Source organism: Dipodomys merriami, unplaced genomic scaffold (genome assembly GCF_024711535.1).
Source record: "Dipodomys merriami isolate MVZ:Mamm:240054 unplaced genomic scaffold, mDipMer1.0.p SCAF_1, whole genome shotgun sequence".
Lineage (NCBI taxonomy): Eukaryota > Metazoa > Chordata > Mammalia > Rodentia > Heteromyidae > Dipodomys > Dipodomys merriami.
This window is the reverse complement of record NW_027202270.1, coordinates 45604207-45627437: the sequence shown is the minus strand read 5'-3', so window position 1 is coordinate 45627437 and position 23231 is coordinate 45604207. Positions and strand designations below refer to the sequence as shown.

At 42.9% G+C, this 23231-nt stretch overlaps 1 protein-coding gene across 2 annotated transcripts in view; it reads left to right on the top strand.

Annotated features, from left to right (window-relative positions):
• Window positions 1-1193: 1193 nt before the first annotated feature.
• Window positions 1194-23231, top strand: part of Ubr3 (ubiquitin protein ligase E3 component n-recognin 3) — a 193049-nt gene continuing 171011 nt past the window's right edge. For both annotated transcript variants that reach the window (XM_070021309.1, XM_070021318.1), the window contains exons 1-3: window positions 1194-1814; window positions 13887-14026; window positions 21954-22112. In XM_070021309.1, the coding sequence (XP_069877410.1) occupies window positions 1240-1814; window positions 13887-14026; window positions 21954-22112 (874 nt within the window). In that variant the 5' untranslated portion in view covers window positions 1194-1239. The remainder of the gene's footprint in view (window positions 1815-13886; window positions 14027-21953; window positions 22113-23231) is intronic.

The window sequence follows — 23231 nt, the reverse complement described above, 5'->3', positions numbered from 1 at the left end:
GGTGCTGAGAAATCAAACTCAGGGTCTCATGCATGCAAGGCAAGCACTCTACCACTGAGTCACCTTCCCAGCCCCCAGTTTTTTTTGTTTTTGTTTTTTAAAGGAAATGATCTGAGCAGGACTTGTCAAAATAGGAGTGTAAGGGGCTGGGAAGGTGGCTCAGTGGTAGAGCGCTTGCCTTGCATGCATGAGGCCCTGGCTTTGATTCCTTAGCACCACATAAGCAAAAAGAAAAAACCTGGAAGTGGTGCTGTGGCTCAAGTGGTAGAGTGCTAGCCTTGAGCTGAAGAGCTGAGGGACAGCACCCAGGCCCAGAGTTCAGGCCTCACGACTGGACCCCCCCCCAAAAAAAAAAAATAGGAGAGTAAGGTAGGAATTAGAAATAATGACACAGAGGAAGGACATGATAAAACATTAAAAAAAAAATAAGCTCCACAAACCACAAAAACTGAATATTCCTATTTGGTACCTTTAACTATGTCAAACTTGGAATAAATCCAGAAGATAAGAATGGAGCTGCAAACTAAATGTAAGAATTGGAAGACTAGTGATGATGATGGCTTCTGGAGAGACATACGAATTTTGGTCAGATGCTGGTGGCTCACGTCTCTAATCCTAAGCAGAGATCTGAGGTTCATGGTTCAAAGCCAGCCTGGGCAGGAAAGTCTGTGAGACTCTTATCTTCAATTAACCACCAGAAAACTGGAACTGGTGCTGTGGTTCAAGCAGTTGAGTGCTAGCTTGGAGCTGAAGAGCTGAGGGACAGCGCCCAGGCCCAGAGTTCAGGCCCCACAACCGACTCTACCCCCAAAAACGATGTATTTCAGCTTGTAAAAGCATGCACTTCAGATTAACCTACAAGGGACTAATTAGGATGCTGTCGCAATAACAGTAGGAACTAAACAGTAATTCCCAGTCTTTGCAAATAAGGAATAAAAATGACTCTCAAGAGCTGCTCGCAGGTCCGCCTGGTTGCAGCAGTCCTCCACTTCGGAAGTTGAGAGCCAACAGGTGGGGGCCCGCACGGGGGCGGGGCCTGGCGGGAGGGGCGGGGAGACCCCCCCTCCCCACCGCCCCGCGTCCCGGAGGGCGTTTGCAGGAGCGGGGAGGCGGGCGGAGGTGCGCGGCAGCTCGGGGTATCGCGAGACTTGGGCGGGCCGAGCACTCGCAGCCGTCAATTCCCGCACCTTCCCAGGAGGAGCCGCCGGCTTTGGACTCTCCAAATTCTGAGCTCTCATCATGGCGGCGGCGGCCGCGGCGGCCGTCGGGGGCCCGCAGCCCCCCCAGCCGGAGGTGCCGGCACCGGGGCCGGCCCTGGATAAGGCGGCCACCGCCGCGCACCTGAAGGCCGCCCTGAGCCGGCCGGACAACCGGGCAGGTGCTGAGGAGCTGCGGGCGCTGCTGGAGCGGGTGCTGAGCGCCGGGCGGCCGCTGGCCGGGGCTGCGGGCGGCGAGGAGGAGGCGGCGGCGGCGGGGGCGGCGGGCGGCGCGGGCGGCGGGGGCGCCCCGGGCGCGGCGGCGGCGGCGGCCGAGGAGGCCCTGGAGTGGTGTAAGTGCCTTCTGGCGGGCGGCGGCGGCTACGACGAGTTCTGCGCGGCGGTGCGGGCCTACGACCCCGCGGCGCTGTGCGGCCTGGTCTGGACAGCCAACTTCGTGGCCTACCGCTGCCGGACGTGCGGCATCTCGCCCTGCATGTCGCTCTGCGCCGAGTGCTTCCACCAGGGCGACCACACCGGCCACGACTTCAACATGTTCCGCAGCCAGGCCGGTGGCGCCTGTGACTGCGGAGACAGCAACGTGATGCGGGAGAGCGGGTGAGTGCGGCCCCCCCCGCCCCCACCCTCCGGGCCCCTGGGCCGGGCCACGCCGGACCGGGGCATGGGGGGGGGGGCACTGCGGCGGGCCCGGGCCGGGCCCCAGAGCCAGGCCTCGGGGCGTTGGGGAGCCGACCCTGAGCGGTCGCGGGAAGGGTGTGGGGGAGGGCGCCGCCGCACCGGGACGGTGGAGACTGAGCTGTCAGTGGGGGAAAGGAGGTGGGGCTGGAGCGGGGGGGGGGGGGGGCCCGGAGAGCGAGCGCTGGCCAACTGGGCTGTGAATCTTCAGGAAGGCCCGGGCTGGATGAGTGATGGGGAGAAAAGAATCAGAGCGCTCTTCTCCAGGGAGGGGAAAAAGGCGACTTGGGAGAATCTGATGTGGAGCTGTCAGTTGTGGACTTGCTGGGAAAGTCTGTGGAGCCTGACCCCCCGACCCTGTCTGGTTCCCGAGAAGAGACTTAGGAGGGAACTTGGAATTCACTGGGACGGGGTTGGGTGGGTTGGGGACTGCATTGGGTCACGGGATGGTAAGAGCTGGGGAGATGGTCCTGTTAGCCCAGGAAAAAGGCTTCTGAACTGTCGGTGTCTACAGCTGAGGAGCTCCTGAGCTAATGGGGGTTGAGGGAGGAGGGAAGGGGAGGGGCTTGCATAAAAAGTGAACGTTGAGCTGTCACTGGAGTATTTGGTGTGCAGGAGGCGACTGAGAAGTCAATTATAGAATACTCTTCATCCCCGCAGAACAAACAAGACGCTGAGCAACGTAGGGAATGAAGTGTTAGGTCTTTTCCAGTTAAGAGCGCTTTAATCACCGACATAGACATCAACGTTTACCTGAAAGAAAGGCCCTCGGCAAAGGCGTCTTTGGCAAGAGACGGACTTTGCATGGATGCATCAGGTGTTGGGACTTACAACATTGTAAAGTTTGCAGTGAATCAGAGTTGGTACATGTGGGGTCTTGATGTCAGTACCAGTGTAGGTTCTAAGACATAAAGGAAAAACTTAGTGATAAGGAGATTTGGACAGGGCAATGGTTGAGAGATTAGCAAATCTAATTATTCAGATTTTTCAATTTTCATGTCTTTTAGTTCATGATAGGGTACACTGTTTAGTAATGGTTTCTTTTTTGTTCTTTTGAGTACTTATTGGGTCTTACTTGAAAATATTTTTATTTGCTGTATGTACATGTAAGGCCTCTTGAATATTAAAGTGGACGAAATACTGACCCACCCCTACCCTAATCCTCTTATAAAGAATATGATAAATTCCCTTAGTAGCCTGGGAGTTAGAAATGGGAAAGGAAGTGTCTGTGCTGAGGGGCTAGGAAAAAGGTTTCAGAAAGGAAATTTGAGCTTACTACACTAATAATTATTAATTACAGTTAACATTTGAGATCTGGAAATTTATACCTGCCTTCTCCGCCCCCCCCCTTTTTTTTTTTTGGTGTGGGTCCTAGGGCTTGAACTCAGGGTCTGGGTGTTGTCCCTGAGCTTTTTTTGCTCAGGGCTGACATTCTGCCAGTTGAGCCACAACTCTTACTTGTGGTGCATGCGTGTGTGTGTGTGTGTGTGTGTGTGTGTGTAGTTTATTGGAGATAAGAATCTCATGGATTCTCATCCCTCTATGGGCTGGGGCTGGCTTCAGCTTTGAACCATGATCCTCAGATCTCAGCCTCCTGAGAGGATTACAGCCGTGAGCTACCAGCACTCTGAGTACCTGACACTTTAAAAAGCTTCATATTTGAATAATACTGAGTAAAATACACAGTTAAAAAAGCAAAAAAAAAAAATACAGGTTGTGGTTTGAAGTTTCCCTCTATCTGGTCTCCTTTTGGCATAATTTTCTCTCTAGTTAGTTTCTCTTAGTGCAAAAGAAGGGCTAAATACCTGTTATACAATAGGTAACATACTTGATGTCTTTTTGAATGCTTTTTTTTTTTTTTTTTTTACCTGTTTTAGATGTCAGTGTTCTTATTCTGTTCTGTAAAAATTGCTACATAGTGTTCTATGAATTTGTTACTCTAACTTGATTAGGATTTTTTGCTAGGGGTGTTTAGGTTTTCCATATGAGATAAAAACTTAGTATGCTTGTCTTGTCCCACTTATGCAAGAATGTCAATGAATTAAATCCCCAAAAGTGGGCCTTTAGAATTATCCTCCATAGGCTTATTACTAAGCACTGTATGAATTTGCTTATTTTCCAACTGCCTCCTTAATAGTATTATTAAAACTCTGGACTTTGGGGTGGAGGTATGGCTCAAGTGCAAAGTGCCTGCCTAGCAAGCACAAGACCTTGAGTTCAAAGAAGGAAAACCACCCCAAACTTGGGTCTTATGTCCATCTGTTAAAGGTGGCCAGATTTTAAATGTTTACGTGATTTAAATCTACTCTTAACTTTACCCCTTTTACAGAAGAGGAAAGTAGGGTACAGAGTTAAAAATAAACTTGCTTATGATTGCACTTTTCTCCCCACTTCTGCTAAATGACACTTTTTGTTGCTGGAAATTGAACCTAGGGCCTTGGGCATGCTAAGCAGGTACTTCAGTACTGAGCTATATCCCTCATCCTTCTTTTTTTTTTTTTTTTTTGGTTGGTTGGTTGTGGGGCTTGAACTCTGGGCCTGGGCGCTGTCCCTGGTAGTTACTGGAGGTAAGACTCTCATGGACTTTCCTGCCAGGGTTTGCTTTGAACCCAGATCCTCAGATCTCAGCCCTCCTGAGTAGCTAGGATTACAGGCATGAGCTACCAGAGCCTAGCTGATCCTTTTGTAAATATGCCATTTTTAAAAGGCCCATCCCCCCCCCCTCCTTTCTTCTCTGAATTTTGGAACACAGTGGTAATTATCAAGTTGTCCTGGATGAGATGCATATTTGATCTCTTAGAATTGTAATGCTTCAGTGTAGAAGTAGAAATAGTGTGCTTTTGTGAAGCTACTCATACAAGTTCAGGGCATCAAGGGTGTAGGCTGTCTGTATCCCAATCTCTTGATATTTGCTTTTACTGAGATTTTAGAGAACTCTCCCACAGTGACAGTTATCTGTGAGTAGATAAGCAGTATTTAATGATTTATTATTATCAATGTAGAAAATGCAGATCTGTTGCTCGTATGTGCCAGGAGTTGCTATGCTGTTTCATAAAGGACAGACTGAATAAACGATTTTGTGACCATGTGATTGTTCTGAAAGTTTTACAACTACTTGGACAGAATAATTCTTCAGGGCTACACAGCTAATTTTTAGAAGATAAACAAATTGGAAATAAACAGATTGAAACTGATCTTGGTGGACAGAGCTGTAGTACCCAGCATGGACAAAGGTTAATTTTTCTCAGGTTTTGATGCTAAAAAATAAAACACCTGGACTGGGAATGTAGTTTAGTGGCAGAGTGCTTGCTTAGCATGAATGAAGCCCTGGGTTCGATCCCTCAGTACTACATAAACAAAAAAGGCCCGAAGTTGTACTGTGGCTCAAGTGGTAGAGTGTCCAGGCCCTGAGTTCAGGCCCCAGGACTGGCAAAAACAAAACAACAACAAAAAACAACAAGCAAAACACCTTTATGTTGCTTAAAATTGAAGGCCTGTTTATTTTGCAGTTATTCTGATTGCCGCAAAAACTTAGAAATCTCATTGTTGGGTTATTTTCAAAAGAATCCTATTTTTTTGGGGGGGGGTCTGGTTGTGGGGCCTGAACTCTAGGCCTGGGCGCTGTTCCTCAGCTCTAGGCTAGCACTCTACCACTTGAGCCATGGCACCACTTCCGGCTTTTTTCTTTTTGCTTATGTGGTGCTGAGGAATCGAACCCAGGGCCTCATGCATGCAAGGCAAGCGCTCTACCACTGAGCCACCTTCCCAGCCCCAAGAATCCTATTTTTATCTGCCTCTGTGTTACCCCTGTAAGTATGTATGTATATACACACATATATGTGTACATATATGTGTGTATAAATGTGTGTATGTATGTATAGCCAATGTGGTATATGTCTTTTTTCATACTAAACATCTTAACCATGTCTTCTATTAGGACACAAAACAGATACCATGCCTGATAGAATCTGTCAACACCATAAGCTGTCACAATCACAGCTGAGAGCATTCTTGTTTTTCACCAAGATGTTGACAGCATTACCACTTCTGCTTGAAGAAAGAATAGGTGGTCTTTTAGTAGGACATCCCTTTTGTGGGCAGTGTTTTCTTCAGCCCAGGGAAGCAGTCTCTACTTTTGCTCTTAGTTTTTCTCGGGTCTTTACTTGTAGGCCAGGTTGAGCAGGTGAGTAGCTGTTTGGTGATCCAAGGTCTGAGTGAGCTGGTAAATTGAAGGAGGTACTTTCAGCTGCTCATGGAGCATAGCTTTCCCACTGTAGTAGAATGTAGTACTAGCCAAAGCAGGTGAGGTCCTTTTAGGTTGGGCAAAATTCTTAGGCTTTTTCTTACATGAGATTTTTAACTTTCTTCATTCTTTGCTTTTTCTTTTTCTTTTTGGTCCGGTTGTGGGGCCTGAACTCTGGGCCTGGGCGCTGTCCCTCAGCTCTTCAGCTCAAGGCTAGCACTCTACCACTTGAGCCACAGAGCCACTTCCGGGTTTTTTCTTTTTGTTTATGGGGTGCTGAGGAATCGAACCCAGGTCCTCAGGCATGCAAGGCAAGAGCTCTACCACTGAGCCAACTTCCCAGCCCCCTTTGCTTTTTCTTGATAACAGGGAAAGGGAATTGATAAAGGGCTTCTTTCCCTTGACCTTCTGTTTGGCATTTTTGGTGTCTGAAGGAAAAAGAGCCCAGATCTTTATTAATCTCAAAAGTGAAAAGTGATAATGGTTGCACTTATTACGTCCTTTACTGCCTCAGTCTGGAATATTTTGAAGGAAATATTAGTTACCTTATAATTACAAATATTTGAGTATGTATCTCAAATGTTCATTTATTTTTGAGTATTTTTATTTAAGCAGTTGTACAAAGGAGTTGTCTGTCATTCAGCAGAGCAGTGTATGAATGCAGTGCCTCTTGGTCAGTGTCACCCCTTTTTAACATTCTTACCCACCTCTCCCACCCTACCCCTTCTCTCACTCTCTTTAATTTTTTTTTTTTTTTGGCCCGGTTGTAGGGCCTGAACTCTGGGCCTGGGTGCTGTCCCTCAGCTCTTCAGCTCAAGGCAAGCGCTCTACCACTGAGCCACCTTCCCAGCGCATTCTCTTTAATTTTTAGGTTATGTAATGAATGTTTTTTTTTTTTTGCCATTTAATAAAGCAATTTATGTATGCAGTGCATCTTTTTTCTTTTTTCTTTTTTGTTGGGTCTGGTCGTGGGGCCTGAACTCTGGGCCTGAGCGCTGTGCCTCAGCTCTTCAGCTCAAGGCTAGTGTGCTACCACTTGAGCCATAGATAGCACCACTTCCGGCTTTTTTTTCTTTCTGCTTATGTGGTGCTGAGGAATCGAACCCAGGGCCTCAGGCATGCAAGGCAAGCGCTCTACACTGGCCACCTTCCCAGCCCTGCAGTGCATCTTGATCTGTGTCCTTCCTTCAACATCTTCATCCCCTTTTGACCCACCCCTTCCCTTATTTTTCTCAGTCCTATAGTATATACAGTGCATTCTTACCTGCATTCTACTCTTCCCCCTATTCTTTCAGTGTTCTTGACTGCTTGTTCTAACATGTTTTTGTAATTATTTTGTCTTTTTTTTTGTGCCAGCCCTGGGGCTTGAACTCAGGGCCTGGACACTGTTCCTGAGCTTCTTTTACTCAAGGATAGCATGCTATCACTTGAGCTACAGCACCACTTCTGGCTTTTTCTGTCTATGTGATACTGAGGAATCGAACCCAGAGCTTCATGCATGCTAGGCAAGCACTCTATTACTAAGCCACATTCTCAGCCTGTAACTATTCTATTGTAAGTAGTGTTTTATTTTAGCAATTATTTTAAGTAGTTATTTTCTGATGAGATTTATTGATTGTCCTACTAGGTTTTGAACTCAGCATCTCATGCTTATGTGTCTCTACCATTTGAGCCATGCCCTACTTTTTTTTTTTTTTTTTGTCGGTCATGGGGTTTGAACTCTGGGCCTGAATGCTGTCCCTCAGCTCTTCAGCTCAAGACTAGCACTCTACTACTTGAGCCACTGCTCACTTCCCGGTTTTCTGAGTGGTTTATTGGAGATAAGAGTCTCATGGACTTTCCTGCTTGGGCTGGCTTTGAACCATGCACCTCAGATCTCAGCCTCCTGAGTAACTAGGATTACAGGTGTCAGCCACTGGCGCTCGGCCCTAGTTCGTTCTTTTTTTTTTTTTTTTTTTTCAAAGATAGGGTCTTAATGTTTTTGCCTAGGACAGTGATCTTCCTACTATGCCTCTCATGTAACTGGGATCCACTGTGTGTACCATCATTACTGGCTTATTGGTTGAAATGGGTGTCTTGCTAACTTTGTGCTTGTGCTGACCTTGGACTGAGATCCTTTCAGTCTCTACGCCTTGCGTAGCTGAGATTACAGGTATATTCAACTAAATCTGATCTTCTTATAAGGGCTTTTGAACTTTATTTTTGGTATACAATTCGTTTTTTTAAAAAACAGTTTGAGGGGGGAGGGGGGAGGCTGGGAAGGGATGTGAAGGGTAAACAAAGGAGGAGGCTGCAATGCTTGGTAAGAAATGTATGCATTATCCTGCCCATGTAATTGTAACCCCTCTGTACAATATGTTCACAAATAAAATAAAATAAAATAAATAAAAAAAATAAAAATAAAAAACAGTTTGAAGGGGCTGGGAAGGTGGCTCAGTGGTAGAGCACTTGCCTTGCATGCTCGAGGCCCTGGGTTCAATTCCTCAGCACTACATAAGAAAAAAAGCCGGAAGTGGTGCTGTGGCTCAAGGGGTAGAGTGCTAGCCTTGAGCTGAAGAGCTGAGGGACAGTGCCCAGGCCCAGAGTTCAAGCCCCACAACCGGACCCCCCCCCAAAAAACCGCCCCCCAAAAACAGTTTGAACATTTCAGATCTTTTATGGTTTGTTCAGTGAGTCTGAAGAAGTGCTGGATCTGGTTCTAATTATTCTCTATTACTAAGCAAAGAGCCTACTGAGTAGGTCTATATAATATAAAACGATGAATTTTCTAGTCTGATTGATGAAAGCAGACTTTTTTTTTTTTGCCAATCCTGGGGCTTGAACTCTGGGCCTGGGCTCTGTCTTTGAGCTTTTGTGCTCAAGGCTAATGTTCTCCACTTGAACCATAGCTCTAATTCCAGGTTTTTGTGGTTAATTGGAAATAAGAGTCTTGCAAACTTTCCTACCCAGGCTGGCTTTGAACCTTGATTCTTAAATCTCAGTTTCCTGAGATGATAGGATTATAGGTGTGAGCCACCAGCACCAGCCAGGCATCATTGTTTTTTTTTTGGTCAGTTGTAGGGCTGGAACTCAGGTCCTGGGTGCTCAATGCTAGTGGCCTACCACTTGAGCCACAGAGCTACTTCTGTTTTTTGAATGGTTAATTGGAGATAGAGTCTCATGAGAACTTTTCTGTCTGGGTTGGCTTTGAACCTCAATCCTTAGATGTCAGCCTCTTGAGTAGCTAAGATAATAGGTGTTCGAGCACTGGTGCCCGGTCCAGACATCATTCTTTTTTCGTTTTTTTTTTTTTTTTTTTTCTGGTGTTGGAGTTTGAACTCTGGGCCTGGGCACTGTCCTTGAGCCTCTCTGTGCTCAAGGCTAGCATTCTACCACTTGAGCCACAGCACTGCTTCTGGCTTTTTCTGTTTATGTGGTGCTGAGGAGTCAAACCTAGGGCTTCAGTACTAAGCCACATTCCCAGCCCCAACAGACATCGTTGTTGACCTTACATATGAACATGTACTTTTTTTTTTTTTTTTTTCTGGACACTGGTGGCTTACACTTGTAATCCTAGCTACTCAGGAGGCTGAGATCTGAGGATCGTGGTTCAAAGCCAGCCCGGGAAGGAAAGTCTGTTAGACTCTTCTCTCTAACCAGAAAACCGGAAGTGGTGCTATGGCTCAAGTGATAGAACATTCGCTTGGAGCTGAAGAGCTCAGTTTTTTTTTTGTTTTTTGTTTTTTTTAGTTGTGGGGCCTGAACTCTGTGCTTGGGTGCTGTCCCTAAGCTCTTCAGCTCAAGGCTAGCGCTCTTCTACTTGAGCCACAGCGCCACTTCTGGCTTTTTCTGCTTATGTGGTGCTGAGGAATCCAACCTAGAGCCTCATGCATGCAAGGCAAGCACTCTACCACTGAGCCTCCTTCCCAGCCCTATTTTTTTGTTTTTTGTTTTGTTGGTCTTGGGACTTGAACTCTGGGCTAGGCCACTGTTCCTGAACTCTTTTGCTAAGATGAGCACTCTGTCACTTGAGCCACAGTGACACTTCCTGTTTTCTGTTGGTTAATTGGAGATAAGAGTCTCATGGATTTTCCTATCCAGGCTGGCTTTGAACTGCAATCCTCAGACCTCAGTCTCCTGAGTAGCTAGGATTACAGGCGTGAGCCACCAATGCCGGGCTTTCAAGTGTTTTTTTTTTTTTTTTTTTAAATCCCTGGACATGGTGAATACTTACCAGTCATACTCAGGATGTTCCATATAGATGACAATAATTTCTCTGTGGAATTCTTTTCATTTTGTCACTTTTACCTATGAACTGTAGCTGCATTGATTTTCAAGAAGTATGTCTGGCTGGATTTTGATTCCTCTTCCTTGTGCTGGGATAACGCTTGACCACTGATGTCCATTGCCTTGAAAAATACTATTTTATCTAGCAGGAATGGGGAACCATTTTTCTACCAAGGTCCATTTGGATATTTGTTATTTGCATACCATACTAAACTATGAACTTAAAATTCAGTTTATTATATTTGATCATTTAGTATATTTAACCATTTCTGATATGATGGCTGGCTTTAACAATTCCTTTTTTTGAGGCATGTAATGTTAATGAATATTGACAATGTTACTACTTGAAACTGCTTTTCCAGATTTGTCAACTGCAGTATGTAGTGTAGCAGTTGACTCTTTGTGGTGGTAAGTTTTGAAAGAACTTCTAGAAGCACTAAGCTGTCCACACAGATGTTTATTTCAGTGCACATCTCTTCAAACAAAGTAGGAGGTTGTTTTCTCCCTTTCATCTCATCATGGTTAATCATGAATGATTACCTGTTGTAGCTTATTAGGCAAAAGAGCTGGCTCCACATTGGACAGTGTAGCAAAGATGTTCAATTATATTTTCTTTTTATGTCTTTGAATCTTTCATTAAATCTCTCAATTACTTCTTGCATTCATTAGCCTATTCAAGTATCTTGTCCTTCCAGAATGGGAAATGGAACATATTATTCCTTTCAAGTTTCACTTTTCATTTATTTAGCTTCAAATGATTTCATGTTTGAGAATCTTGATTGGGATCCTTAAGCTTGAGATACATGTTAATGTCCACCATGAACACTAGATCACATAGCTACTTGATATCACTGAGTTAATTCCCTGGCAGGGTTTTTTCTTAATGTCTATGAATGGCTTGAATATACCGCAGTTTAAAAACCTTATGAGCATATATACCTTAGACTTAGCCGCTACACAGTGGTAAGAGTACTATGTTAGCTGTTTATTTTGTGTTACTCCAATGACTAGCACATTTTATGTGATTTTTTTTTTTGGTTCTGGTTGTGAGGCCTGAACTCTGGGCCTGGGCATTGTCCCTCAGCTCTTCAGCTCAAGGCTAGCGCTCTACCACTTGAGCCACAGCGCGACTTCCAGCTTTTTTTCTTTTTGCTTTTTTTTAAATAATGTAGTAGATGAACTTTGGAGGCAACTGTGGAGGCTACTCTGGCCATTCCTGCATTTGTTTTGATGGCCAAGGGAAGACATATCTCCACTCACTAATCATAGATAAGAGTCTTACAGACTTCTGTCGGCTGGCTTCCAACTACATTCCTCAGATCTTACCTCCCAGAATCTCTTAACATTAGGTTATGACACCTGGATATGCCTTCCTGTCCCTTCCCTAGTTAAACCCAGGCTGCAGTTACCCTTTTCAGCCACAGTGTTTCTAACTTGTGCTGGGGGAAATAAAATTTTCTCTCTCCTCCAGGGAAAAAAAAGATTATGGATGTGAGCTATCAGTGCCTAACTCTACTAATGTTTTTCATTTATAGTATTATTCTACTTGAACTTTGTTTTTTAATTAATTTATTTTTAATTTTGCTGATTCTGGGGCCTGAACTCAGATCCTGAGCTCTGTCTCTGAGCTTTTTTGCTCAAAGCTAATATTCTACTACTTGAGCCACAGCTCCATTTTGGGTTTTTTGGTGGCTTATAGAGTTAAGACTTTACTACCTGGATTTGGCTTTGACTTGAAATCCTCAGATTTTAGCCTCCTAAGTCACTAGGATTACAATTGTGAGCCACCAGTGCCCAACTAAAATTAGTTTTGATTAATTCCATTGGTATTCCATTAGTTTGAAGGAACTACTTAAAAATCAATTGATAAGTGTTGTTCTTTTCTGTTTGGATCTTTAATGTGTTCTAGGTAAAATAGTTTCTATACCCCTATTTCTAGGCATTTCATATGTCAAGTATGATAATTTTGTGTTGGTAACAAACTAATTTATGATTATTTAGACTGAATGTAGAACAGGTTATGGCATTTTTGTTCACATATATCATACTTTAACATATAAGCAAGATTGGAAGGAATGAGTACATTTAAATGTATAAATTTTTTTTTTTTTTGCTTGTCATGGGGCTTGACTGGGCATTGTATCTGAGCTTCTTTTGCTTAGGGTTAGGGCTCTGTTATTTGAGCCACAGCACCACTTCTGGCTTTTTTTTGTTTATATGGTACTGAGGAATTGAACAGGGGCTTCATGCATGCTAGGCAAGCACTCTACCACTGAGCCATATTCCCAGCCCTTACATGTATAACCTTTTAAAATGAACTTCAGTTATTTATACCATTACTCATTAATGCAGAAAGTTAGACACAGTAAATGAATGGAAAAATGTAAACTCTTTGGAAATGATCAATTTGTACTTAAGATTTTATAAAATAATGCCTCTAATTAATACGATGATACTTCAAAGTAGTAAGTTACAGTTATAAATGTATATCCTGCTGAGTGCCAGTGGCTGATGCCTGTAATCCTAGCTACTCAGGAAGCTGAAATCTGAGGATCATGATTTGAAACCAGCTTGGGCAGGAAAGTCTCACAGACTTTCCTCCAATAACTACCAAAAGAGTTGGAAGTGGAGCTCTGGTCCAGTGGTTTAGAATGCTAGCCTTGAGTAAAAGAAACTGAGGGACAGTGTACTGCTCAGGCCCTGAGTTTAAGTCCCAGGACTGGCACACACACACATACACACACACAAAGATAAATCCTATGATGATTTTCTTCTTGTATTCTAGTTGGAACCTGAGTAGTGTGGTATTATTATTAATTGTTATTATTTGGTTGGTTGTGGGGCTTGTACCTGGCCTGGGCGCTGTCCCTGAGCTCTTTTGCTAAAAGGCTACTTTGAGCCATAGCATCACTTTCAGTTGTCTAGTGGTTAATTGGAGATGAGTCTCACAGAATTTCCTGCCTTGTCTGGCTTTAGAACATGAGCCTTAGATCAGACCTCAGCCTCCTGAGTAGCTAGCTAGAATTGCAGGCCTGAGCCACTGGCATCTGGCTAGTATGGTCTTTTATTATGTGAAATTTTTTGTTGCCATATTTATTTATTTATGTTTTAAAGTTTCTAGTCCCTTCTTTATTTTAATTTGGTCACATACATTTTAAAAACAAAACAAAAAAATGTAAATACTCACCAAATAACCAAACACCAGAAATTAGAAGGGCTTACAAGATGACAAAATGCTCCAGGTTTTAGGGCAGGGCAGGGAATTTGACTATTGAAAATGCCTTTGTTCAAAACACAAAGATGTTTGGTTTTAGTGGGAATTGGTTTTAGATGAAACTATGTTCTTTTAAGTTGGTGTTTTAAAAATTATAAAGAGATTATGTTACCTTCTGTATTACCCTATAATTTGTGAATGTTGTAATTAGAAGTACTATATTCATGACTGGTTGGATTTTTACTGTTAATTTTTTCTTGTTTTATTACAGGTTTTGCAAAAGGCATCAGATTAAATCAAGTTCAAATATTCCCTGTGTCCCTAAAGACTTACTGATGATGTCTGAATTTGTTCTCCCAAGATTTATTTTTTGTCTTATTCAGTACTTAAGAGAAGGCTATAATGAACCAGGTATGTTTTACACATTTTTAGTATACTTCCTAAGTTCCAAATTTGTGAAGTTTAATGTTTTTAGATATCATTTGTTTTTGCCAAATATTTAAAAAAATAGATGAGTATCAAATACAGAGACTTAATAAAAACAAAGTAAATGATACAACTTTATAACTACTTTGGGATTTACATGGTTTGATACTTTTGCCTTGGATACTTTAGACCAAACTTACTTGAATTTTTGCAGATTAGGAAGTAATCCACTTTTTGGGGTTAAAGTGACATTTTTTTTTTTTTTTCAGTTGATGGGGCTTGAACTTGGGGCCTGGACACTGTCCCTGAGTTCTTTTGCTCAAGGCTAGTGCTTAGTGCTGTGCCATTTTGAGCCACAGCTCCACTTCACTTTTTGAAGGGTTAGTTGGAGATAATAGTCTCACAGGAACTTTTCTGTCTGGGCTGGCTTTGAACATGATCCTCAGAGCTCAGCTCCTGAGTTGCTAGGATTACAGTTGTGAGCCACTGGTGCCTGGCTTAAAGTAGCTTTAATTTGCATTTATATTATGGTAGAGGAGAATTAAGAAGCCTGGAAATATTTAAAATTAACTTAATTTTTTTTTTTTTTTTTTTTGTGGTGGGACTGAGGCTTTAACTATGGGGTAGGGTGGTGTCCCTTAGCTGTTTTTGCTCTAGGATGGCACTTTACCACTGGACCATAGCTCCAATTCCAACTCTTTTGGTAGTTAATTGGAAGTCAGAGTCTCACAGACTTTCCTGTCCAGGCTGGTTTCAAATCATGATCCTCTACTTCTGGATTTTTGCTGATTAATAGGAGATAGGATTCTCATGGACTTCTTTTTTTTTTTTTTTTTTTGGGTCCGGTCGTGGGGCCTGAACTCTGGGCCTGGGCGCTGTCCCTCAGCTCTTCAGCTCAAGGCTAGCACTCTACCACTTGAGCCACAGCGCCACTTCCGGCTTTTTTCTTTTTGCTTATGTGGTGCTGAGGAATCGAACCCAGGGCCTCAGGCATGCAAGGCAAGCGCTCTACCACTGAGCCACCTTCTCAGCCCTCTCATGGACTTCTATGTCCCAGCTGGTTTTGAACTTCAGTCTTCAGATTTCAGCCTCCTGAGTTACTGATTACAGTGACTATCAGCTTTAGTTTAACTTTGATTTTTCGAAGCTAAACTGCTGAACTAGTTTCATTGCCTTCCTCCTTCCCTTGTCTCTGTTCTTCCTCCTCCTCCTCTTCTTCCCACTTTTTCCCTATCTCCTCTTCTTCTTCCCCCCTTCCTCCTGTCCTCTTCCTCCTCTTCCTCCTGCTCTTTCTGTCTCTGTCTCTCAGAAGTTCTTGTGTCTTAGAAGTCTGTCTCCATGTGTGTGTATATGTATACATATATGTATATGTGTACATGTGTTTATATATGGGCATGGTGACTCATCCTTAGAATCCTTGTTTCTCTGGAGGCAAAGATTGGGAAGACCATGCTTTGAATTCCTGCCATATTGCAGGCAAACATAGGATTGTGGTGTAAGACTGGCCCCAGTCAAAAGTTGCCATCCCATCTGAAAAATAACCAAAGCAAAAATGAGTTGGGGCCATGGCTAAAGAGCTTTAATGCTTGCTTAGCCAGGTCAAGGATGAGTTCAAACCTAAGTACTGCTAAATAGATGGTAGGGGAACATTCATATTTTAGGTATTCTTTGTTAAGATTTCATCTTTTTTTTTTTTGCTGATCGTGGGGCTTGAAATTTGGGCCTGAGCATTGTCCTTCAGCTCTTCAGCTCAAGGCTATCGCTCTATCACTTGAGCCACAGCGCCACTTCTGGCTTTTTCTGTTTATGTGGTGCTGAGGAATCGAACCCAGGGACTCATGCATGCAATGGAAGCATTTTACCACTGAGCCACCTTCCCAGCCCCTCATCATATTTTTGAGTGATATATTTTAGTTAAATATTTGTATTTACTAAAGTTCTTAGCTTGACATTGTGAATTAGAGATAACAGTAGGATGAAAAGAGTTTTATTAACCTTTTTTTTGGTCGGTCATGGGGCTTGAACTCTGGGCCTGGGCGCTGTCCTTGCACTCTTCAGCTCAAGGCGAGTGCTCTACCGCTTGAGCTACTTCCAGTTTTCTAGTGCTTTATTGGAGATTAGAGTCTCACTGAGTTCCCTGCCCGGGCTGGCTTTGAACTGTGATCCTCAGATCTCAGCATCCTGAATAGATAGGATTACAGGCGTGAGCCACTGGCGCCCAGCCACGAGTTTATTAACTTTTTGTGGTATCTTTTTACCTTTCTAATGATACTTGCATCCTTATCCTATGATACTTCAGTTTGCATTTTTTTTTTTTTTTGGGGTCCGGTTGTGGGGCCTGAACTCTGGGCCTGGGCACTGTCCCTCAGCTCTTCAGCTCAAGGCTAGTGCTCTACCACTTGAGCCACAGCGCCACTTCTGGCTTTTTTCTTTTTTGCTTATGTGGTGCTGAGGAATCGAACCCAGGGCCTCATGCATGCAAGGCAAGCACTCTACCACTGAGCCAACTTCCCAGCCCCTGCATTATTTTTATTTAATTTATTTTTTATCTTTTTTTTGGGTCCGGTCGTGGGGCCTGAACTCTGGGCCTGGGCACTGTCCCTCAGCTCTTCAGCTCAAGGCTAACGCTCTACCACTTGAGCCACAGCTCCGCTTCCAGCTTTTTTCTTTTTGCTTATGTGGTGCTGAGGAATCGAACCCAGGGCCTCATGCATGCAAGGCAAGCATTCTACCATTGAGCCACCTTCCCATCCCCGTTTGCATTATTTTTGTTTTTGTTTTGTTTTTTTGTTTTTGGGTCCAGTCATGGGGCCTGAACTCTGGGCCTGGGCACTGTCCCTCAGTTCTTCAGCTCAAGTGGTAGAGCACTTGAGCCACAGCGCCACTTCCGGCTTTTTTCTTTTTGCTTATGTGGTGCTGAGGAATCGAACCCAGGGCCTCATGCATGCAAGGCAAGCACTCTACCACTGAGCCACCTTCCCAGCCCCTGCATTATTTTTATATTTTAAACATTAATGCTATATATGACATTTGAAATTGGTATACATTTCTACCATTCATGTCACCCTTAAAATGTTTAAGAATATTGTACAACATGTCACCATTCTAAAACTATATTGTATGTCGTTATGCTGTGTGTGTGTGTGTGTGTGAGAGAGAGAGAGTGTGAGTGAGTGTGAGTGCATGTGTGCTGATACTGAGGCTTAAGCTCAGAGCCTCATTCACTCCTTTGGATTTTTTTTTCTTTTTTCTTTTTTCTTTTTGTCAGTTGTGGGGCCTGAATTCTGGGCCTGGGCACTGTCCCTCAGCTTTTCAGCTCAAGGCTAGTGCTCTATCACTTGATCCACAGCACCACTTCTGGCTTTTTCTGCTTATGTGGTGCTGAGGAATCGAACCCAGGGCCTCATGCATGCAAAGCAAGCACTCTACCACTGAGCCACCTTCCCAGCCCCATCCCTTGGATTTTTTTTTTTTTTTTTTTTTTTTTTTTTTGTCATTCCTCGGGCTTGAACTAAGGGCCTGGGCACTGACCCAGAGCTGCTTTTGCTCAAGGCTAATACTACCATGGTGCCATAGGGCCACAGCGCCACTTGTGGCTTTTTCTGTTTATGTGGTACTAAGGAATTGGACCCAGGGCTTCATGCATGCTAGGAAAACACTCTACCACTAAGTCACATTCCTAGCCCTCTCCCTTAGTTTTCTTTTTTGGTCAGTTGTGGAACTTGAACTGTGGGCCTGGGCGCTGTCCTTAGGTCTTCAGCTCAAGGTTAGCCCTTTACCACTTGCGCCACAGCGTGCCACTTCCCGCTTTTTCTGTTTATGTGGTGCTGAGGAATTGAACCCAGGGCCTCATGCATGTGAGGCAAGGACTGTACCACTGAGCCACCTTCCTAGCCCCTCCTTTGGCTTTTTAGTTCTAATCTGGCACTCTACCACTTAATCCACACTTCCACTTCCAGCTTTTTGCTAGTTAATTGGAGATAAAATTCTCTTAGACTTATGTAGCTGGGCTGGCTTTGAACTTCAATCTTTAGATCTCAGCCTCCTGAGCAGCTAAGATTACAGGCCTGAGCCACTGGCTTTACTTTCCTTATTTGTACATCTTAAGCAAAAATAAGTGCTTTTCTCATAATATTTATCTTAAAATATAGAAAAGTACTATTTTGATTTTGCCTCAAACTGTTTCTTTTTTTTTTTTTTTTGTCGGTCGTGGGGCTTGAACTCTGGGCCTGGGCGCTGTCCCTCAGCTCTTCAGCTCAAGGCGAGCGCTCTACCACTTGAGCTACAGCGCCACTTCCGGTTTTCTGGTGGTTTTTTATTGGAGATAGGAGTCTCGCGGTCTTTCCTGCCCGGGCTGGCTTTGAACCGCGATCCTCAGATCTCAGCCTCCTGAGTAGCTAGGATTACAGGCGTGAGCCACCAGCGCCCGGCCAAACTGTTTCTTTAGGTGGAAAGACCCCCACATATCATTGAAATTGCCTTTTTAAAAATTATTTCTCAGGGCTGGGAAGGTGGCTCAGTCGTAGAGCGCTTGCCTTGCATGCATGAGGCCCTGGGTTCGATTCCTTAGCACCATGTAAGCAGAAAAAAACAAACAAACCGGAAGTGGCGCTGTGGCTCAAGTGGTAGAGCGTTAGCCTTGAGCTGAAGAGCTGAGGGACAGTGCCCAGGCCCAGAGTTCAGGCCCCATGACCGGACCCCCCCCAAAAAAAAATTATTTCTCATATCTAGTTTATAGACTTTTTGGGGAATTTACATTTGTATTACAAACATTCTACATTCCATAAGTAATATGTAGAAGCAGTTTCTTACAAAAACCTTATTGTTATGTTATTTTATCAAAGATTACTTCACCTAAAGGTGTATTTAATTAAATTCTTTTGGTGATATTTAGGTATTCAGAAAATTAGATGAGCCAGGGGCCAGTGGCTAATGCCTATAATCCTAGCTCCTCAGGAGACAGATCTGAAGATTGTGGTTTGAAGGCACGTGGGCAGGAATGTCCATGAGACTGCAGTCTCTATCTAGTTAAGCACCAAAAAAGCTGCACATGGAGCTATGGCTCAAGTGGCAGAAGTGCTAGCGTTGAACAACAAAACTCAGAGACAGTACACAGGCCCTGAGGTCAAGCTTCAGGATCAGAAACAAAATACAAAAAAGTAGGTAGGAGTGATAAAGGGAAAATGAGATGAGAGTGATAGAAAATTAGATGAGAGGGGTGTGGTTGCTATATTTCATTTATGTATGGAAATGTTACAGTGGAACTAATACATGCTAATTAAAAGGTAGGTGACATAAGTTAATGGGTATGATAATTATCTGTTAAAATTATTGGAAAATTATCTGAAGAAATGATTAGAATTCTTTTTTCTAAAAATGAACTTGTTGAATGTAGATTCATGAAATTTTCCTACTACCACTTTGTGCTCAGCATTAATTCTGTCTATGTTTTAATTCTGTCTTAGTTTATGTTTTTGAGATCACTATAAATTAATCCCAGGTTATGGAAGGTCAGAGAGGTCTTGTAGTTTCACAGTTGCTTTGAGTTATTTTTCTCATGTTACCCTACATCCTTGGATCATTTTTAGAGCTTGAGCCAGAGACCGTGAAAAAAAGCAAACAGTAACTAAACATCTACTGTTACTATAAGTCATTGGAGGAGAATGTAAAAATGAATAGTATACAGTATAGTATATATGTATTGCTATATAACATCCATTGTTATTATAAAAGTCACTGGAAGAGAATGTAAAAATGAACAGTGTATAGTATATGGATATACATATATATATATATATATATATACATATACACACACATATATATATATATTTATGGCTGTATATATCCAAGGTTTTAAATGTTGAATAAAAGTTGAGTGAAATTAATTTTTCCTTTTCTTGGACATGTAGGATCTCATTTTTCCTGTATGTGTTTTGTTTTTCTAACCAGTTGTGATTAAACTCTAAATGTATTTAGTTTATTTATTTATTTATTTTTTGTTGGTCGTGGGGCCTGGACTCCAGGCCTGGACGCTGTCCCTCAGCTCTTCAGCTCAAGGCTAGTGCTCTACCACTTGAGCCATAGCGCCATTTCCAGCTTTTTCTGCTTATGTGGTGCTAAGGAATCGAACCCAGGGCCTCATGCATGCAAGGCAAGCACTCTACCACAGAGCCACCTTCCCAGCCCTGTGTTTAGTTTCTTAATTTTAGTATTCAACATCTGTAAAACATTTCTTCTTTTTTATTTATTGGCCAAGTCTTCCTCTTTTTAACTCCCCCTAAAAATCTCTTCTCCTAGCTCTGCAATCCCTTCCCTAATTGGCTTTTTTTTTCCTTAAAAAAATTTTTTTTAGTGAAATTAGTCTTTAAATTATACATGTTTTTGCATATGTTCATAAAAAACGTTTTCTCTCATTTTAGTGCTTTTAGCTTCAGCAACCATGACACTGTTGACTCTATAGCGGATGAATTATTTGGTATACACAATTAAATGTGAAACTAACATTTTGACTAATAGGACTAATTTTGTCCATATTTATTATTATTATTACTATTATTATTTTATTTATTTTATTGGGCATGGGGCTTGAACTCTGGGCCTGAAGGCTGACCCTCAGCTCTTCAGCTCAAGGCAAGCACCCTACCACTTGAGCCATTGTGCCACTTTTGGTTTTCTGAGTGGTTTATTAGAGATGAGAATCTCACAGACTTTCCTGCCCCAGTTGGCTTTGAACCACGAACCTCAGATCTCAGCCTCCTGAGTAGCTAGGATTACAGGCGTGAGCCACCAGTGCCTGGCTGCGGCCACTGTGGCCTCTGTGGTCACTGCGGCCGCCGCTGCTGCTGCTGCTGCTGCTGCTGCTGCTGCTGCTGCTGCTGCTTCTCCTTCTCCTCCTCCTCCTTCTCTTTCTCTTCTCCTTCTCCTCCTTCTCTTCTTCTCCTTCTTTCTCTTCTTCCTCTTCCTCCTCCTCCTCCTCCTCCTCCTCCTCCTCCTCCTCCTCCTCCTCCTTCTTCTACTTTCATTATTATTATTATTATTTGCCTAGTCCTGGGGCTTGAACTCAGAGCTTGGGCTCTGTTCCTGAGCCTCTCTGTGCTCATGGCTAGCAGTCTACATACACTTGAGCCACAGTGCCACTTCGGGCTTTTTCTGGGTAGTTTTAGCTGGTGGTTTATTGGAGATGAGTGTCATGGATTTTCCTGCCTGGGCTGGCTTTGAACCACGATCTTCAGATCTCAGCCTCCTGAGTAGGTAGGATTACAGGTGTTAGCCACCAACACCCATCAATCTTAGTTTTTTTCTTAAAGACTACCTTATTTTGAAATGATTTTAGTATTACATTTATACATCTGGAAGTGTAGGACCCTCACCTTCAGATAAATGCTTAATACCTTATGGTTCATGTCTTCTTTTGGGAGGACTGAATTACTGAGCAAGTTAGCTCTAAGCTAATGCTGGGTAGATAGCAGTTTTCTAATAGAGTTCTTAATATTGGCTTTTTATTTATTTATTTATTTTTATTTATTTTTTTGGGGGGGAGTCTGGTCGTGGGGCCTGAACTCTGGGCCTGGGTGCTGTCCCTCAGCTCTTCAGCTCAAGGCTAGCACTCTACCACTTGTGCCACAGCGCCACTTCCAGTTTTTTTCTTTTTTCTTATGTGGTGCTGAGGAATTGAACCCAGGGCCTCATGCATGCAAGGCAAGCGCTCTACCACTGAGCCACCTTCCCAGCCCATAATATTGACTTTTTAAAATTATAAAATACAGTGATTATAAAATACTATCATTATTCCAGTGTAATGTACAGAGAATAAAATATAATTTTGAGAAAATATCTTAAACTTCTTAATTTTATATACTTATATATAAAATACGTTCTGTCTTATTAATTTTTGCATTTTTTCAATTAGCAGCTGATGTACCATCAGAAAAAGATCTTAACAAAGTCCTTCAACTTTTGGAACCTCAAATTTCCTTTCTAGAAGAACTCACAAAAATGGGAGGAGCAATGAGGTCTGTTCTTACTCAGGTTTTGACAAATCAGCAAAACTACAAAGATCTGACTTCTGGTAAGTAAAGTATGAGGAGAAATTATGGTTTACTTAAACTGTTTTAATAAGAAATTGGGTGCTTTGGGCTGGAATGTGGCTTAGTGGTAGAGTGCTTACCTAGCATGCATGAAGCCCAGAGTCGATTCCTCAGTACCACATAAACAGAAGAGCCAGAAGTGACACTGTAGAGCAAGTGGTAGAGTGCTATCCTTCAGCAAAAAGAAGCCCAGGGATAGTGCCCAAGCTTTGAGCTTAAGCCACAGGACTAGCAAAAAAAAAAAAAAAAAAAGAGAGAGAAAAGAAATTTGGTATTCTATAACTTAAGAGTAAAATGTAGATTTGTTTTTCAAATAATGTCTACCTTTAGGTAGTTGTTAAGAGATTTTCTTATTTTGTAAACAAAGAAACTTGAATCCCAGAAAAATTAAGTGACCTGTTTAGAGTTCTCAACTAATTTATGTTAGTGAACCCAGGTCTCTTTTGGTATGATATATTCATATTTTACCTTGCCTTTAAGCAATACCAACAATCACTTCTGTATTTTTTGATATTCTAAACTTTTGGATTACTTGGCCTCTGATTTTATTTGTTTTTTTTTTTGGTTCGGTCGTGGGGCCTGAACTCTGGGCCTGGGCGCTGTCCCTCAGCTCTTCAGCTCAAGGCTAGTGCTCTACCGCTTGAGCCACAGTGCCACTTCCGGCTTTTTTCTTTTTTCTTATGTGATACTGAGGAATCGAACCCAGGGCCTCATGCATGCAAGGCAAGCACTCTACCACTGAGCCACCTTCCCAGCCCTGGCCTCTGATTTTATAATAATATAAATTTTACATTATAAAACTTAAATTATTGAGTATTTCTATACTTTACACTGTTATATAAAATAGTTTAATCACTTTTTGTTAGCTCAAGTACAGGAATCATTTATTTAAACTTTTTGTCAGGAAGATTTTACTTGATTAGTTTTTCTATATTGTGAACTTGATTTTTCATTGTTTTTCCTTTTTCATTTTTTTTGGTCATGGGGCTTGAACTCTGGGCGCTGTTCCTGAACTCTTCAGCTCAAGTCTAGTGCTCTACTACTGTGAGCCACAGCACCACTTCTGGTTTTCTGGTGGTTTATTGGAGATAAGAGTCTCA